This window comes from Ranitomeya imitator, chromosome 1 (assembly GCF_032444005.1).
Source record: "Ranitomeya imitator isolate aRanImi1 chromosome 1, aRanImi1.pri, whole genome shotgun sequence".
Lineage (NCBI taxonomy): Eukaryota > Metazoa > Chordata > Amphibia > Anura > Dendrobatidae > Ranitomeya > Ranitomeya imitator.
In genome coordinates this window covers 568261868-568280492 of record NC_091282.1, presented here as the reverse complement: position 1 = coordinate 568280492, position 18625 = coordinate 568261868, and the positions used below count along the sequence as shown (strand labels likewise).

At 45.1% G+C, this 18625-nt stretch overlaps 1 protein-coding gene across 1 annotated transcript in view; it reads left to right on the top strand.

Annotated features, from left to right (window-relative positions):
• LOC138679350 (cartilage oligomeric matrix protein-like) overlaps positions 1-18625 on the top strand; it is a 674654-nt gene that overhangs the window by 265149 nt on the left and 390880 nt on the right. Inside the window, exon 6 of the mRNA XM_069767792.1 lies at positions 13017-13085. Coding sequence (XP_069623893.1) covers positions 13017-13085 — 69 coding nt within the window. The remainder of the gene's footprint in view (positions 1-13016; positions 13086-18625) is intronic.

The window sequence follows — 18625 nt, the reverse complement described above, 5'->3', positions numbered from 1 at the left end:
CCAGCCCCTGTTCATTTTTATAAGAGTCAGCCTGTCAGCATTTTCAGTTGACAGGCGGATGCGCTTATCAGTTATAATTCCACCAGCAGCACTAACAACCCACTCTGACAAAACGCTAGCGGTAGGGCAGTCCAGGACCTCCAAGGCATAGAGAGCCAGTTCATGCCACGTGTCCAGCTTGGATACCCAATAATTAAAAGGCACAAAGGATTCAGGGAGGATGTTGGTACGGTCAGCAAGATATTCTCTCAGCATCTTCCCAAACATTGCACTCTTTGTGACTGTACCCCGCTCCTTTGGACCAGGCAATGGGAGGGTCTGAGAAAACTCTACCAGAACTTTGCCAGTGTGCCCCTGCCTCTGCTGGATTGGAGTTGTTCAATAATAGAAACAAAGAAGTGCTTAACGTGGTAGTAATGGAATAGTTGTGCCAAATAAATATTGAGTGAATTAATATATAGGGCCTACCGGTATAAAAATACGTGGACAGTCAGAAAATCAGACCACTAACAAACAAAAGCACCACAAACCAACCATACAGTCCAATATAATATAGTTTTATTTTATTAATATGTAATTCCAATAAAAAAAGGTGGTACAAAACTGGAAAACTGTTTTTTTTTTATTACTTCATACACTGTTGCTTCACCCAGCTTGAGCTCCATCGTATTTTCTCTTGGGTGTTCTGTTGTGAATTCTGCTCTTGGGCTCCCTCCGGTGGTTGTAAGTGGCACTTTTGTGAGTTCTGCTCTTGGGCTCCCTCCGGTGGTTTTGAGTGGTGTGGCTGCTCCTTGGATTTAGCAGTCTGCAGCTGCTTCCACTGATTGTCTTTCTGCTCGGCTATTTATGCCTGGCTCTTCCTTCAGCCAGTGCCACTTGTCAATGGTTCCTGGTTGGATTCACATCTCTTTTGGATTTCCCTGATATCCTGACCAGTTCAGCAAAGTTAAGTCCTTGCTTGCTCTTTTCTGTCCACATTTTGTGGACTTATTCGTTCTGTGCATTCTATGTTTTGTCCAGCTTGTTAGTATGGATTGATTCTGTTTAGCTGGAAGCTCTGGGAAGCAGATTTACCCTCCACACCTTTAGTCAGGTGTTGTGAATTCTGTGGCAGAGCTCCCTCTTGTGGTCACAAGTGGTACTTCGGCTGATTCTCTCTGTGATCTTCCGTTGGTGGAGAAAAGTGGTACTGCGGCTTCTGAGTTTCCTTCCTCAGGTGATATGGTGAAGTCGTTAGGTGCTACCCTATTTAACTCCACCTGGTGCTTGGATCCTTGCTTCCAGTCAATGTTCTAGTGTTGGACCAGTTTCCTCCTGGAGTGTTCCTCTTTGCTATTTGTTTGCTGTTTTTTCTATTCCAGCTTGTCTATTTGTTTTTTCTGCTAGCTGGAAGCTCTGGGACGCAGAGGGTGTACCTCCGTGCCGTTAGTTCGGTACGGAGGGTCTTTTTGCCCCCTTTGCGTGGATTTTGTAGGGTTTTGTGTTGACCGCAAAGTTGCCTTTTCTATCCTCGCTCTGTTCAGGAAGTTGGGCCTCACTTTGCTAAATCTATTTCATCTCTACGTTTGTCTTTTCATCTTAACTCACAGTCATTATATGTGGGGGCTGCCTTTTCCTTTGGGGTATTTCTCTGAGGCAAGGTAGGCTTATTTTCCATCTTCAGGCTAGCTAGTTTCTCAGGCCGTGCCGAGTTGCATAGGCAGCGTTAGGCGCAATCCACGGCTGCCTCTAGTTGTGTTGGAGAGGATTAGTGATTGCGGTCAACAGAGTTCCCACGTCTCAGAGTTCGTTCTTATTTTTTGGGTTATTGCCAGGTCACTGTATGTGCACTGACCTCTATGTCCATTGTGGTACTGAATTACTAGCCATAACAGTACTGGAAGCCTAAAGTACTAATGATTCTCAATAGAGGGAAAAAAGAAGTTCTGAGACCATTTTTTTTTCTTCTTTGCACTGTGTTTTGCCTTTTTTTTCCCCTAGACATTTGGGTGGTTCAGGACACCGGTGTAGCAATGGACATTAAAGGTCTGTCATCATGTGTGGATCAGCTCACGGCAAGAGTACAAAGTATTCAAGACTTTGTGGTTCAGAATTCTGTGTTAGAACCGAGAATTCCTATTCCTGATTTGTTTTTTGGAGATAGAACCAAATTTCTGAGTTTCAAAAATAATTGCAAACTATTTCTGGCTTTGAAACCTCGTTCCTCTGGTGACCCAGGTCAACAAGTTAGGATCGTTATTTCTTTTTTGCGTGGCGACCCTCAGGACTGGGCATTTTCTCTTGCGTCAGGAGATCCTGCATTAAGTAATATCGATGCGTTTTTCCTGGCGCTCGGATTGCTGTACGATGAGCCTAATTCTGTGGATCAGGCAGAGAAGAATTTGCTGGCTCTGTGTCAGGATCAGGATGAAATAGAGGTATACTGTCAGAAATTTAGAAAGTGGTCCGTACTCACTCAGTGGAATGAAGGTGCGCTCGCAGCTATTTTCAGAAAAGGTCTCTCTGAAGCCCTTAAGGATGTCATGGTGGGATTTCCTATGCCTGCTGGTCTGAATGAGTCTATGTCTTTGGCCATTCAGATCGGTCGACGCTTGCGCGAGCGTAAATCTGTGCACCATTTGGCGGTAGTACCTGAGCTTAGACCTGAGCCTATGCAGTGCGATAGGACTTTGACCAGAGTTGAACGGCAAGAACACAGACGTCTGAATGGGCTGTGTTTCTACTGTGGTGATTCCACTCATGCTATCTCTGATTGTCCTAAGCGCACTAAGCGGTTCGCTAGGTCTGCCACCATTGGTACGATACAGTCAAAATTTCTTCTGTCCGTTACCTTGATCTGCTCTTTGTCATCGTATTCTGTCATGGCATTTGTGGACTCAGGCGCTGCTTTGAATTTGATGGACTTGGAGTATGCTAGGCGTTGTGGGTTTGTCTTGGAGCCCTTGCAGTGTCCTATTCCATTGAGAGGAATTGATGCTACGCCTTTGGCCAAGAATAAGCCTCAGTACTGGACCCAGCTGACCATGTGCATGGCTCCTGCACATCAGGAGGTTATTCGCTTTTTGGTGTTGCATAATCTGCATGATGTGGTCGTGTTGGGGTTGCCATGGCTACAAGTCCATAATCCAGTATTAGATTGGAAATCCATGTCTGTGTCCAGCTGGGGTTGTCAGGGGGTACATGGTGATGTCCCATTTCTGACTATTTCGTCATCCACCCCTTCCGAGGTTCCTGAGTTTTTGTCTGATTACCGGGATCTATTTGATGAGCCCAAGTCCGATACCCTACCTCCGCATAGGGATTGTGATTGTGCTATCGATTTGATTCCTGGTAGTAAATTCCCAAAAGGTCGACTGTTTAATTTATCTGTGCCTGAGCACGCCGCTATGCGGAGTTATGTGAAGGAGTCTTTGGAGAAGGGGCATATTCGCCCGTCATCGTCGCCATTGGGAGCAGGGTTCTTTTTTGTAGCCAAGAAGGATGGTTCACTGAGACCTTGTATAGATTACCGCCTTCTGAATAAGATCACGGTTAAATTTCAGTACCCCTTGTCATTGTTTTCTGATTTATTTGCTCGGATTAAGGGGGCTAGTTGGTTCACCAAGATAGATCTTCGTGGTGCGTATAATCTTGTGCGTATTAAGCGAGGCGATGAGTGGAAAACTGCATTTAATACGCCCGAGGGCCATTTTGAGTATCTAGTAATGCCATTCGGACTTGCCAATGCTCCATCAGTGTTTCAGTCCTTTATGCATGACATCTTCCGAGAGTACCTGGATAAATTCCTGATTGTGTACTTGGATGACATTTTGATCTTCTCGGATGATTGGGAGTCTCATGTGAAGCAGGTCAGAACGGTGTTTCAGGTCCTGCGTGCTAATTCTTTGTTTGTAAAGGGATCAAAGTGTCTCTTTGGTGTTCAGAAGGTTTCATTTTTGGGGTTCATTTTTTCCCCTTCTACTATCGAGATGGACCCTGTTAAGGTCCAAGCCATCCATAATTGGACTCAGCCGACATCTCTGAAAAGTCTGCAAAAGTTCCTGGGCTTTGCTAATTTTTATCGTTGCTTCATCTGCAATTTTTCTAGTATTGCTAAACCATTGACCGATTTGACCAAGAAAGGTGCTGATGTGGTCAATTGGTCTTCTGCTGCTGTGGAAGCTTTTCAAGAGTTGAAGCGTCGTTTTTCTTCTGCCCCTGTGTTGTGTCAGCCAGATGTTTCGCTTCCGTTCCAGGTCGAGGTTGATGCTTCTGAGATTGGAGCAGGGGCTGTTTTGTCGCAGAGAAGTTCTGATTGCTCGGTGATGAAACCATGTGCCTTCTTTTCCAGGAAGTTTTCGCCTGCTGAGCGAAATTATGATGTGGGCAATCGAGAGTTGCTGGCCATGAAGTGGGCATTCGAGGAGTGGCGTCATTGGCTTGAAGGAGCTAGGCATCGCGTGGTGGTCTTGACTGATCATAAGAACTTGACTTATCTCGAGTCCGCCAAGCGATTGAATCCTAGACAAGCTCGTTGGTCATTGTTTTTTGCCCGTTTTGACTTTGTTATTTCATACCTTCCGGGCTCTAAAAATGTGAAGGCGGATGCTCTGTCTAGAAGTTTTGTGCCCGACTCTCCGGGTGTATCTGAGCCGGCGGGTATTCTCAAAGAGGGAGTAATTGTGTCTGCCATCTCCCCTGATTTGCGGCGGGTGCTGCAGAAATTTCAGGCTAATAAACCTGATCGTTGCCCAGCGGAGAGACTGTTTGTCCCTGATAGGTGGACGAATAAAGTCATCTCTGAGGTTCATTGTTCGGTGTTGGCTGGTCATCCTGGAATCTTTGGTACCAGAGAGTTAGTGGCTAGATCCTTTTGGTGGCCATCTCTGTCGCGGGATGTGCGTACTTTTGTGCAGTCCTGTGGGATTTGTGCTCGGGCTAAGCCCTGCTGTTCTCGTGCCAGTGGGTTGCTTTTACCCTTGCCGCTCCCGAAGAGGCCTTGGACACATATCTCTATGGATTTTATTTCAGATCTTCCCGTCTCTCAAAAGATGTCAGTCATTTGGGTGGTCTGTGATCGCTTCTCTAAGATGGTCCATTTGGTACCCTTGTCTAAATTGCCTTCCTCCTCTGATTTGGTGCCATTGTTTTTCTAGCATGTGGTTCGTTTACATGGCATTCCAGAGAATATCATTTCTGACAGAGGTTCCCAGTTTGTTTCGAGGTTTTGGCGAGCCTTTTGTGGTAGGATGGGCATTAACTTGTCTTTTTCCTCGGCTTTCCATCCTCAGACTAATGGCCAGACCGAACGAACCAATCAGACCTTGGAGACATATCTGAGATGCTTTGTTTCTGCTGATCAGGATGACTGGGTGTCCTTTTTGCCTTTGGCTGAGTTCGCCCTTAATAATCGGGCCAGCTCGGCTACCTTGGTTTCACCGTTTTTCTGCAACTCTGGGTTCCATCCTCGTTTCTCTTCAGGGCAGGTTGAGTCTTCGGACTGTCCTGGTGTGGATACTGTGGTGGACAGGTTGCAGCAGATTTGGACTCATGTAGTGGACAATTTGACCTTGTCCCAGGAGAAGGCTCAACGTTTCGCTAATCGCAGACGCTGTGTGGGTCCCCGACTTCGGGTTGGGGACTTGGTTTGGTTATCTTCTCGTCATATTCCTATGAAGGTCTCCTCTCCTAAGTTTAAACCTCGTTTTATTGGTCCGTATAGGATTTCTGAGGTCCTTAATCCTGTGTCTTTTCGTCTGACCCTTCCAGATTCTTTTTCCATACATAACGTATTCCATAGGTCATTGTTGCGGAGATACGTGGCACCCGTGGTTCCATCTGTTGATCCTCCTGCCCCGGTTTTGGTGGAGGGGGAGTTGGAGTATATTGTGGAGAAGATTTTGGATTCTCGTGTTTCTAGACGGAAACTCCAGTATCTGGTTAAGTGGAAGGGTTATGCTCAGGAAGATAATTCCTGGGTCTTTGCCTCTGATGTCCATGCTCCCGATCTTGTTCGTGCCTTTCATATGGCTCATCCTGGTCGTCCTGGGAGCTCTGGTGAGGGTTCGGTGACCCCTCCTCAAGGGGGGGGGTACTGTTGTGAATTCTGTGGCAGAGCTCCCTCTTGTGGTCACAAGTGGTACTTCGGCTGATTCTCTCTGTGATCTTCCGTTGGTGGAGAAAAGTGGTACTGCGGCTTCTGAGTTTCCTTCCTCAGGTGATATGGTGAAGTCGTTAGGTGCTACCCTATTTAACTCCACCTGGTGCTTGGATCCTTGCTTCCAGTCAATGTTCTAGTGTTGGACCAGTTTCCTCCTGGAGTGTTCCTGTGGCCTGCTGATCTGCATAGCTAAGTTCCTCTTTGCTATTTGTTTGCTGTTTTTTCTATTCCAGCTTGTCTATTTGTTTTTTCTGCTAGCTGGAAGCTCTGGGACGCAGAGGGTGTACCTCCGTGCCGTTAGTTCGGTACGGAGGGTCTTTTTGCCCCCTTTGCGTGGATTTTGTAGGGTTTTGTGATGACCGCAAAGTTGCCTTTTCTATCCTCGCTCTGTTCAGGAAGTTGGGCCTCACTTTGCTAAATCTATTTCATCTCTACGTTTGTCTTTTCATCTTAACTCACAGTCATTATATGTGGGGGCTGCCTTTTCCTTTGGGGTATTTCTCTGAGGCAAGGTAGGCTTATTTTCCATCCTCAGGCTAGCTAGTTTCTCAGGCCGTGCCGAGTTGCATAGGCAGCGTTAGGCGCAATCCACGGCTGCCTCTAGTTGTGTTGGAGAGGATTAGGGATTGCGGTCAACAGAGTTCCCATGTCTCAGAGTTCGTTCTTATTTTTTGGGTTATTGCCAGGTCACTGTATGTGCACTGACCTCTATGTCCATTGTGGTACTGAATTACTAGCCATAACAGTCAGGTGTGGAGATTTTTGTAAACTCTGTGTGGATTTTTGTAGTTTTTAATACTGACCGCACAGTATTCTATCCTGTCTTATCTATCTAGCTAGACTGGCCTCCTGTGCTACATCCTGGTTTCATTCTGTGTATGTCTTTTCCCTCTCCACTCGCAGTCATTACTTGTGGGGGGCTATCTATCCTTTGGGGATTTTCTCTGAGGCAAGATAGTTTTCCTGTTTCTATCTTTAGGGGTAGTTAGTTCTCAGGCTGTGACGAGGTGCTTAGGGAGTGTCAGGAGCATCCCACGGCTACTTCTAGTGTTGTGTTGAGCTTAGGGACTGCGGTCAGTACAAGTACCACCTCCTTCAGAGCTCGTCCCATGTTGCTCCTAAACCACCAGTTCATAACAGTGTTCGTCCTTATTTTCCTTGTACGTATTTTCTGTACCATTTGGATTTTGGCATTGTGGCCTATATTTTTTGCCTGTATTTATTTTCCTGTTTTGTACTTTCTTTTTTTATTGGAATTACATATTAATAAAATAAAACTATATTTTCTTGGACTGTATGGTCCAACGAACTGTGGCGTCTGCAGCCAGCATTCCCAGATGGGATTTTTTTTAATAATTCCGCAACAAGGACCCTCTGATACTGCACAATTTTAGTAGACCTGTCCGCCTCTGGAAGAAGAGATTGAAAGTTCTCCTTGTAGCGTGGGTCTAGAAGTGTCACCAACCAGTAATGAGTGTCACTGAACATTTTGATAAAGCGAGGGTCACAGGAAAGGCAGCGCAACATAAAGTTAGCCATGCGTGTCAGACTGCTAACAGACAAGACTTCCGTGTCCTCACCAACAGGATGTCTAACCAGGCAATCCACGCTGAACAGACGGTATGACAGTTGTACTTTTAGTACCGTCTATAGCGCATGAAAGAAGCTCCTGTTCTTCCTCCTCCTCTTCCTCATTGTCTACCAATCCACGTTGGAACAACATAAGGCTGGGCTATGTGTAATCACCCTGTATGGTTCCTTGCTGCATGTCCTCCTGCTCCGCCTGCAATGCATCCTCTTTAATTGTGAGCAGAGAGCTTTTCAGAATACAGAGAAGTATGATGGTGATGCTAATTATGGTGTCATCACCGCTCACCATCTTGGTGGAGTCTTCAAAGTTTTGTAGGATGGTACATATGTCTGATATCCATGTCCACTACTGAGGTTTTATGTATTAAGTTTGAACTGAATAACGACTTCCTTGTTGATGCTGGTAGTCAACAACTGCCCTCTTCTGCTCACAAATCCTTTCCAACATATGCAGTGTAGAGTTGCAACTCGTGGAGACATTACACACCAGTCAGTGAGCCAAAAGCTGCAATGCTGCTGAAGAATGGAAAGGGTGGCTGAAGCTGTAGCTGACTTTCTAAAATGGGCACACGAAAGGTGTACTTTCACAAGCAGATCCAGCAGCTCTGGGTAGCTTTTGAGAAACCATTGAATGACGAGGTTAAGCACATGGACCAGGCATGATACATTTGTGAGTTCACCTCGCCTGAGAGCTGCGACTGGGTTCCGGCCATTGTCACACATGATCATGCCTGGCTGTAGGTTCAGCGGTGTCAGCCACAAATATGACTGCTCTTTCAGAGCTGTCCACAACTCTTCAGCATTGTGCGGTTTGTCACCTAAGCATATTAGCTTCAGCACAGCCTGTTGCCACTTGGCTGAGGCAGTGCTGCAGTGCTTCCAGCTTGTGACTGATGTGCTCATTTCAGAGATGGAGTGAGGTGCAGAAGCTCTAGACTATGGGGGCAACCATGATTGACATAGGGCCCGCAAGCCTCTGCTTCGGGAGGATGTGTTCCATCTCAGGGTCCGACTGGGTCCCGGTTTCCACTATGTTAACCCAGTGAGATGTACCTTCCCTGCCCACAAGCACCTGTCCACGTGTCTGTGGATAGGTGGATATTCCCAGTAACAGCATTGTTGAGGGCATGGGTAATGTCGTGGGACACATGCTTGTGTAATGCCGGGATGGCACACTGGGAGAAATAGTGGCGGCTGGGGACCGAGTACCTTGGGGCGACCGCCACCATCAGGTTGCAGAAAGCTTCCGTGTTCACGAGTCTATAAGGCAACATTTCGAGCACAAGCAGTTTAAAAATGTGTGAATTTAGTACTGTGGCTTGTGGGGCGTTGGCTGTGTATATCCGCTTGCGTTCCATTGACTGGGGTATGGACAACTGAAGGCTTCGCAGGGAACAGGAGGTGGACGTGCTTGATGATGGTGCTAGTTGACTGTGGGCAACGACAGGTGCAGAGCAGGAGGCATCTTCACATGCACCATGGACAGGGGATTGGCTTGCATGCACAACAGTGGAAGAGGCAGTGGTGTCACCCACAGACACTGTTCCTGGAGCAAGGGGTTCGACTCATAAAGTCGGGTGCTTTGCTGCCATGTGCCTGATCATGCTGGTGGTGGTCAGGCTGGTAGTTTTGCTACCTCTGCTGATGCGGGCATGGCAGGTGGTGCAAATGGCCTGTTTGGGGTTATCGGCAGAGTGTTTAAAAAACAACCAGACACGGGAAGAACTAACAGTTGGTCTGGCAACTTCCATCATGTTGGTGTTACAGGGAACAGTTGCCCGCCTTCTATCTACAGCCACCACACTGCTTTTTCTTGCTACGCCTCTTTCCCCATGTGTGCTGCTGTCCTCACTCTGCAAGTCCTCCTGCCGGTTGGGTCAGTTACTATATCATCCACCACCTGGTCTTCCACATTCCCACCATGGTCCTCCTCCTGATGTTCTGGAAATTGTGTCTCATCATTGTCCATCTCTTGTGACACTTTCTCACCTTCGTCTTCGTGTGACCGTGGCTGCTCATATATTTGGGCATCGCTACATACGATCTCATCTTGCCCCGCTTCAAGTGGACCAGGTGATAGGCCCTAATCTATAAATGGAAAAGTGTACAGAACAGCTCTTTGGAGTGTGGGATCAGTTGCCTCCGGGCACTCGACATGCTGGGAGGAAGGAGGGTCAGGGTGAGTAATATGCAGTCCAGACTCACGGCTACTCAGACTTGACCACATGGAAGATGTGGTGGTGGTGGTGGTGGCAAAGTGTCTGCTGTGGTCCCCTAGTAATTGGGACAGGAAGGTTGAGCGAGAAGATGTGGGTGTTTGTTGTGGCCCAATTTCAGCTTTCCCACGGCCTCGGCCTCTGAATGCACCATCAGCATCACGTCCACTTCCTCGTCCCTTGCCACGCGACTTGCCCATTTTAAATGGACTACAATATTTTCCACGTTCACTACAAATGGCTGAATTTGGAGCAAACTTACATGTGATCAGTGTGCGTAAAAACCACAGTTTAAAATATTCGGACTGTAGATAACAACTCTTTTTTTTACCAAACTGTTGTTAATAACTAGGGTAAGACACAGCGAAAACAGTTGAATGAAGCCCTCTAATGCCACAATTTTTAGCCCACAGATAGAAGAGGCGTTTGACAGAGATACCACTCTGTTCAATATGTGGCCTGTATTTTTGTTTTTACCAGAAAAATACTGTATAGAACTAGGCTAACACACCGCCAAAAAAGGTGAATGTAGGCCTAAAATGCCCAAATTTGTAGCCCACAGATAGATCAGACGTCTGACAGCGATACCACACTGTTCAATATGTGGCCTTTATTTTTGTTTTTTAACAGAAAAATACTGTATAGAATTAGGGTAAGACACAGCAAAAACAGTTGAAAGGAGGCCTGAAATGCCACAATTCTTAGCCCACAGATAGAAGAGGTGTTTAACAGAGATACCACACTGTTCAATAGCTCAATATGTGGCCTGTATTTTATTTATTTTTCTTTTTTATCAAAAAAATTACTGGATAGAACTAGGCTAGCACACCGCAAACAAATTTGAATGTAGGTCTGAAATGCCCAAATTTGAAGCCCACAGATAGATCAGGAGTCTAACTGAGATACCACACTGTTCAATATATGGCCTGCATTTTTATTTTTTAACAGAAAAATACTGTATAGAACTAGGCTAGACACCGCCAAAATAGGTGAATGTAGGCCTGAAATGCCACAATTTTTAGCTCATAGATAAAAGAGGCGTTTGACGGAGATACCACAATGTTCAATACGTGGCCTGCTTTTTTTTGCCACCAAAATTGTGTCAATAAGTAGGCTATGACACAACAAAAAAAATTCTATGAAGGCCTGAAATGGTACAATTTTTAGCGCAATGATATGCGATCCGTGTGGCTGACAAAACACAGTGATAAATTGTAGCTATATATTTTTTTAGCAGCTAAATATTTTTTGGCAGTAAAATGGTGTAAAAAAATTGTATAAGACACTCCAAAATTTACTATAGTACCACAAAAAATCCCAGAATTTTCTGCGCACTCGGATGTGATGGCTGGAACGAGCAAACTGGTTTAAAATTGCTGAATTTTCACACTGTACTATGTAAATTATCTGGCTGTAGTCTGCAGTGTCAACAAGCAAATGCAGAAAAAGGGGCTCTGGATTGCTTTGGAATAAAATAATGAGGATTAAGATGCAAAAAAAATTACCTGGGGGTGGGTATATACTGTCAATATATGTAATAAGCAGCAGACAGTAATGGAATGGACCCTCTTGATGTGTGCAATGATATCTATATACACACATACAGTGCCTGCAGACCTTGCACTGATATGTATAGAGCCACATGCACTCCCCTGCCTACCTAGCACTGCGATCTAGATACTCCATAATTAGACTATTGATTTAGCTGGATTTGTGTAAAATATGATATGGCATACCCACACTAACTGATAAACCCCCAAATCAGCACCTCTCCCTACACTGTCTGAATCAGGAGCTGAATGCAACGAGCAGGGCGGCGCCTGTTGTGAATTCTGTGGCCAAGCTCCCTCCTGTGGTCGTGAGTGGTACTTCGGCTGGTTCGGTCTATGAGCTTCCTTTGGTGGATGAGAGTGGTACTGCGGCTTCTGAGTTTCCTTCCTCAGGTGATGAGGTTAAGTCGTTAGGTGCTGCTCTATTTAACTCCACCTAGTGCTTTGATCCTGGCCTCCAGTCAATGTTCTAGTATTAGTCTTGCTTTCTCCTGGATCATTCCTGTGGCCTGTCTATCCTGCATAAGCTAAGTTTTGCTTGTGTTATTTTTTGTTTGCTATTTTTTCTGTCCAGCTTGCTATATTGGTTTTTCTTGCTTGCTGGAAGCTCTGGGACGCAGAGGGAGCACCTCCGTACCGTTAGTCAGTGCGGAGGGTCTTTTTGCGCCCTCTGCATGGTTGTTTGTAGGGTTTTGTGTTGACCGCAAAGCAATCTTTCCTATCTTCGGTCTGTTCAGTAAGTTGGGCCTCACTTTGCTAAAATCTATTTCATCTCTGCGTTTGTATTTTCATCTCAACTCACAGTCATTATATGTGGGGGGCTGCCTTTTCCTTTGGGGTATTTCTCTGAGGCAAGCTAGGCTTATTTTTCTTTCTTAGGGCTAGCTAGTTTCTCAGGCTGTGCTCGAGGCGCATAGGTCTGGTCAGGAGCGCTCCACGGCTACCTCTAGTGTGGTTGGATAGGATTAGGGATTGCGGTCAGCAGAGTTCCCACGTCTCAGAGCTCGTCCTATGTTTTTGGTAATTGTCAGGTCACTTTGTGTGCTCTGAACTTCAAGGTCCATTGTGGTTCTGAATTACCTGTTCATAACAGGCGCCAGGTCTTTTACAGACCTGATTATGTAAAATAAAACATGTGCAATATGTTAGAAAACCAAAAAAACAGACCAACGTTAGTAAAAAAAATAATAATAATAAAAAAAAAAATAATAGCATATTTCTTATGTCTAAAATTACCGAAAAAAGTGTGTGTGTGTGTGTGCTTGCGTGTGAATGAACCCTGAAACAATTACTTTTCTAGCCAGACAATATCTACAAGATTTACAGCATCTTTTGGCATATTTTATAAATCACAAAAAAAATCATTAAATAACATTTGATAATGTCATTTTGATCTATAGTGAAAACTGAAGAGAAGTGTTACAGAGACATATGAGAAGGGAAGGGGCTATTATTTATAATTGTTAGATTTCTACATATGCTTGTTCTTAAAATTGTTATAATTTCTTTTCTCTTTCTCAGATGTGTCAGGATTTAGACGAATGTATAAACAATCCATGTCCTGCTAGCACTGTCTGCACCAATACAAAGGTAAATTGGAAAATATAATTAATGTTCTGCACTTTGGATGGTAAAAATTATTCTAATATTCTACAATCTAATAATTTCTCATAAGATTGTAACTAGATGTGCAAAATGTAGAAGATTCGGTGCAGGTATCAGTAATGCTTTCAGCACACATGCCAAGCTTATGTTACTTTGCAGTGCTTGGGTCATAACTTCAAATCCCACCAAGGACAACATCTGCAAAGAGCTTGTATGTTCTCCCCCATGCTTGTGTGGGTTTCCTCCCACACTCCAAAGACATATTCATAGGGAATTTAGATTTTGAGCTCCAATGAGGACAGTAATGATAATATTTGCAAAGAGTGGAGTATGATGGTGCTATATAAATAAAATAAATAAATATATAAATACGAGCTGTGCAACTGATCTGGCACCAAATACAATCACTGCAAAATATATACAAGTATGCACACAAAAGATACAGTGCGTATTCATATGCTATGAACTTTTTAACATTTTTTCATGTTATATCCTCAAATTTAAATGGGTAATGCTAATGTAATGCTAATCACCACTTACGGACAAGCCGTGAGGTAGGGTAGGCAAATGTTTTGGGGTTGGATACTAGATACCAAGAGAGCATGTAGTAAACAAAAGGGAAAAGACAAAGGCACAGTCAGGTCACGGTCCAAGGTCAAAATACTAGAAAAATAGCAGATATAGCAAAGTGGTTGAGCAAATGGATGGTCAGAGCAAAGTCCAAAGTCAGGGAGCAATCTACTATATAATTGTCTAAGGGTCACTTCCGTCTGTCTGTCTGTCTGTCTTTCTGTCTGTCTTTCTGTCTGTCACAGATATTCATTGGTCGCGGCCTTTGTCTGTCATGGAAATCCAAGTCGCTGATTGGTCGCGGCAAAACAGCCATGACCAATCAGCGACCGGCACAGTCCAGCGGAAAAATGGCTACTCCTTACTCCCCGCAGTCAGTGCCCGCTCCCCACACAGGGTTAATGACTGCATTACACCGCATTATGCCGCGGTGTAACGCACTTCATTAACGCAGCTATTAACCCTGTGTGATCAACTTTTTACTATTGATGCTGTGTATGCAGCATCAATAGTGAAAAGATCTAATGTTAAATATAATAAAAAATCATTATATACTCACTGTCCGTCGGCCCATCGGATCCACAACAGGCCTTTCCCGCTGCTCGCAACGTTCCGGTGACCGCTCCATGCATTGCGATCTTGCGAGATGATGACGTGACGGTCTCGCGAGATCAATACGTCATCATCTTGCGAGACCGCAAGGCACCGCACGACCAATCAGCGACATTGCCGTGGGATTTAAATCCCGCTTCGCTGATTGGTCGCGCCCAGCCAACATTGGCACGGGATTTAAATCCCACTTCGCTGATTGGTAGCGTCCACCCGGCGCGACCAATCAGCGACATTGCCGCGGAATTTAAATCCCGCTTTGCTGATTGGTCGCGCCCAGCCAGCTCGTGCGACCAATCAGCGACATTGGCACTGGATTTTAATCCCGGTTCGCTGATTGCTCAGCCCAATCAGCAACATTGGCGTGGGATTTAAATCCCGCTTTGCTGATTCGTCGCGCCCAGCTAGCGCGCGCGACCGATCAGCGACATTGGTGCGGGATATGAATCCCGCTTCGCCGATTGGTTGCGCCCAGCCGGCGCGCGCGACCAATCAGCGACATTGGCGTGGGATTTAAAACCCGCTTCACTGATTGCTCGCGCCCAATCATTAAACATAAGGATGAATGACCTCGGGGAGATCAAAACATCCAACACCGCGGAGACCACATCACGTGTTTCTCAACGCAAGCAATAAATAGCCAGGTCTTTCACCGGGAAGGAACAACCATGGGAAGGGCAGCATCCAAAAAGGAACACCACCTATGCCAAAACATGGTATCCATCCACAGACAGCTGTTTCAGGGTATTTGCCTCTCATCAGTATGGAGTAGGAAACTGGCTATTAGGAGCAGTGCCCAGTAAAAGGACTATAAACATAAGGATTAATGACCTCGAGGAGATCAAAACATCCAACACCGCCGAGACACCATCATGTGTTTCTCAACGCAGTGATATAGAACACTGCTCCCATCCCTTATGGGAAATATGCAAATGCATGTAGAAACGCCGCGGAGACACCATCACGTGTTTCTCAACGCAAGCAATAAATAGCCAGGTCTTTCACCGGGAAGGAACAACCACGGGAAGGGCAGCATCCAAAAAGGAAAACCACCTATGCCAAAACATGGTATCCATCCACAGACAGCTGTTTCGGGGTATTTGCCCCTCACCAGTGTGGAGTAGGAAACTGGCTATTAGGAGCAGTGCCTAGTAAAAGGACTATAAACATAAGGATGAATGACCTCAGGGAGATCAAAACATTTAACACAGTGGAGACACCATTACGTGTTTCTCAACGCAGTGATCCAGAACACTGCTCCCATCCCTTATGGGAAATATGCAAATGCATGTAGAAAAGCCACGGAGACACCATCACGTGTTTCTCAATGCAAGCAATAAATAGCCAGGAGTGTTGCCCTCCTTTGTCTCTGAGCATGGTGAAAAGCCTCCCTTAGCACCCAGTCAGGGTAACCTCTTGCAATGAACCTCTGCCTTAGAATGTCTTGGGTGTAAATGTTAAGCTGACTCAACATAGGCAAAATGTTTATATTCACTACCGTGACTTGATGAACTTTCCCCTCCATAACATGTCTCCATTCTTCAAAAGCTAATTTATCTTCACTTGAATGGGAGGCCCGAACATTCAGTGTTTGCCACACTGTCGATTTTATTACGGGAGACGAGGGATTCATTGGAATTAGGCGTTAGGTGAGTATAACTGTGTTCATTATTTTGAAATAAAAAAGTAAAAGTGTGTTTTGATTTATTTCAAATAAAAGACTTTATTCTGGATGTGTCTTTATTTACCATGCAACTATAGGATTAGTAATGGAGAGGCGTCTTATAGATGCCTCTCCATTACTAATCTGTGGGCTTGATGTCACCTGTAACACTGACTTCCTGGAGAAGTCCGAGTTCGGTGTCCGTGCCCGAACAGTAGGTGTTCAGTACCGATGCCGAACTTTACTGTTAGGGTTTGACCATCTCTATTAGGCACCTTTCAACAGGTGAAGATGCATTAAGTACTAATCGCATCTCAGATTTTGGCTGGGGACACATCAAGTGTGCACGCTGTTAGGCCCTCGGACACAGAGGAAACTGCGGCAATAAGTATGTTAGTGTCCATGCTAGGGGTAGGGAGAAGGAGCGTGCAGGGACCAGGAACATCAGGAAAATAGCACATCAGAGCAAAAGGGTTGAGCAAACGGATGGTCAGAAGGAAGTTCAAAGTAGGTCAACAATAGATCAAAAAACCAAGCACAGAATTAGCCGACAAACAGCACCACTGAGCGAATACTATGATTGGCAGAGATTTGCGGCTGAGAGCTCAGCTAAGTAGCAAGGTAATCATTAAGAAGTAGGGAGTATCTAAAAGAGGCTAAGCACATATCAGTCTCAGATTAGACAGCTGAGCTGTGACTAACTGCATCCATAACTAGAGATGAGAAAACCTTTCAAGGTTCACCGAACGTACCCGAACACATTAGATTCAATAGGAGGACAAACCAAACGTATACACAACACCTTAAGGCAGTGTTCCCCAACTCCGGTCCTCAAGAGCCACCAACAGGTCATGTTTTCAGGATTTCCTTAGTATTGCACAGGTAATTGAATGCTTGCGTGTCCAGGTGATGCAATTATCACCTGCGCAATACTAAGGAAATCCTGAAAACAAGACCTGTTGGTGGCTCTTGAAGACCGGAGTTGGGGAACACTGCCTTAAGGGGTGACAAAAAGCTTCCCAAACAGCTAAAATTAGAAGTAAATGTGAGCAGGTTAAAGGATGCAGTGACGGACAGGAGACAGAGGAAGGGATAACGTATTTTACTTTAACAAGTAAGTACTCCACGGAGGGAGATAAAGAGTTAAACAGGGATAATGCAGGTAATAGGTAATAAGGGTATGCGGTATGGGAAAATACCAATTCGATGACTTCCAGACTGCAGAGTCCACGAAACAGTCATTGGAGCTAACAACGGTCAGTGTGGGGTTAATCCGGTGTAGTTCTGAAAACAATGACGAATACTCTAGTCCTAATGAGTATACATAGTTTCCTATATACCCTCCTTACCCCCTTAACACCTCCCCCCCCCCTCCCACCCTCTGGTCTCTGTCTCTTTGTTTTCCCTGTCTCTTTCATCCTTATACGCCTACAGACTCATTCCGCCATATTACGTCCTTTCCACTAGGTATCACTGGTGCAACCTCTACATTTACAAGGGATTATATTGCCAAAGCTCCCACTGTATTCCCTCTCTTATATATATAGGTCCATATATGGCTACTATCCTACTCATATATGACCCATTATAGACTAGTTATCTATTCTGGGACTATACCAGTACTCTATTATGCGCTATCATCTAGCCCCCCTCCCTTTTCCCTTTTTTCCCCCTCTTTCCCTGATTGTGGTAGCATTCCACATCCACGCAGGGCGATGTACATACAGACTTTGGCACACATAAGCGCTCTGGGGCCATATCATAGCGCTATCACAGCGCCACTGCTCATTTTCCGTTACCCTGACTACAGGGTGTACACAGGCTCTCTCACACCTGCGCAGTGCGACCCTGACAGACAGCGCCACGTCACTTCCGGTGCGGAACTTCCGGTTTCGGCGCTCCTCGCTGCATATAACACTAAGACATGGGGGCTGCAGGCACGCCGCTGACAGTAGCTAGGCGCGGGATCGCTGCTCACATCTACCACTTTGCAGGTAACTTGCGCCAGCACACCACTGAGGGGTCCATTAGCACCATGACCTATTCCTATCTATTTGTCCCCATACATACATATATATCTCCATGTGGGCTTCCTTTTTTCCATAGGCTACCACATATCGACTGGGCCACCGCCTGTACATGATATACGATCAGCAACACAGCTATAGGTACCTTCCCATTCTTCCTTCTCTCTATAACTTAGGGAATTAGACCTCTATATTAATCATGATGCTATTCTTTGCAGCCTTATCTGGGCACTGAGGGATCTCTACCCTATCCGTTTCAACTCACTTCTTACTGTGGATAAGGTAACATACGCTTCCTCAATACGTATACTCATTAGGACTAGAGTATTTGTTAGCTTAATACTGTATATTTTGTATATATCTGTTCGTTCACGATACGTTGTTCTTTTACTTCTAGGATCACGGAAATATTTCATTATGTACTGTCACTATACTATTTTGTTATTTTTTTACTATTTTTTTTAATTTTGTGATACATGACTTTTTTGTTCTTTCAGCGATTCAATGGATAAGGCTCTGGTTGGGCCGAAACGTCTGTTGTATATATTGCTTCCAGCACTATATTTCTGTTTCGCTCCCTTATTCAAATTTATTTGACAATAAATGTTTAAGCAAAGCAATCCACACGTTGTCATCAGAGTGTGCGGTGTAAACAT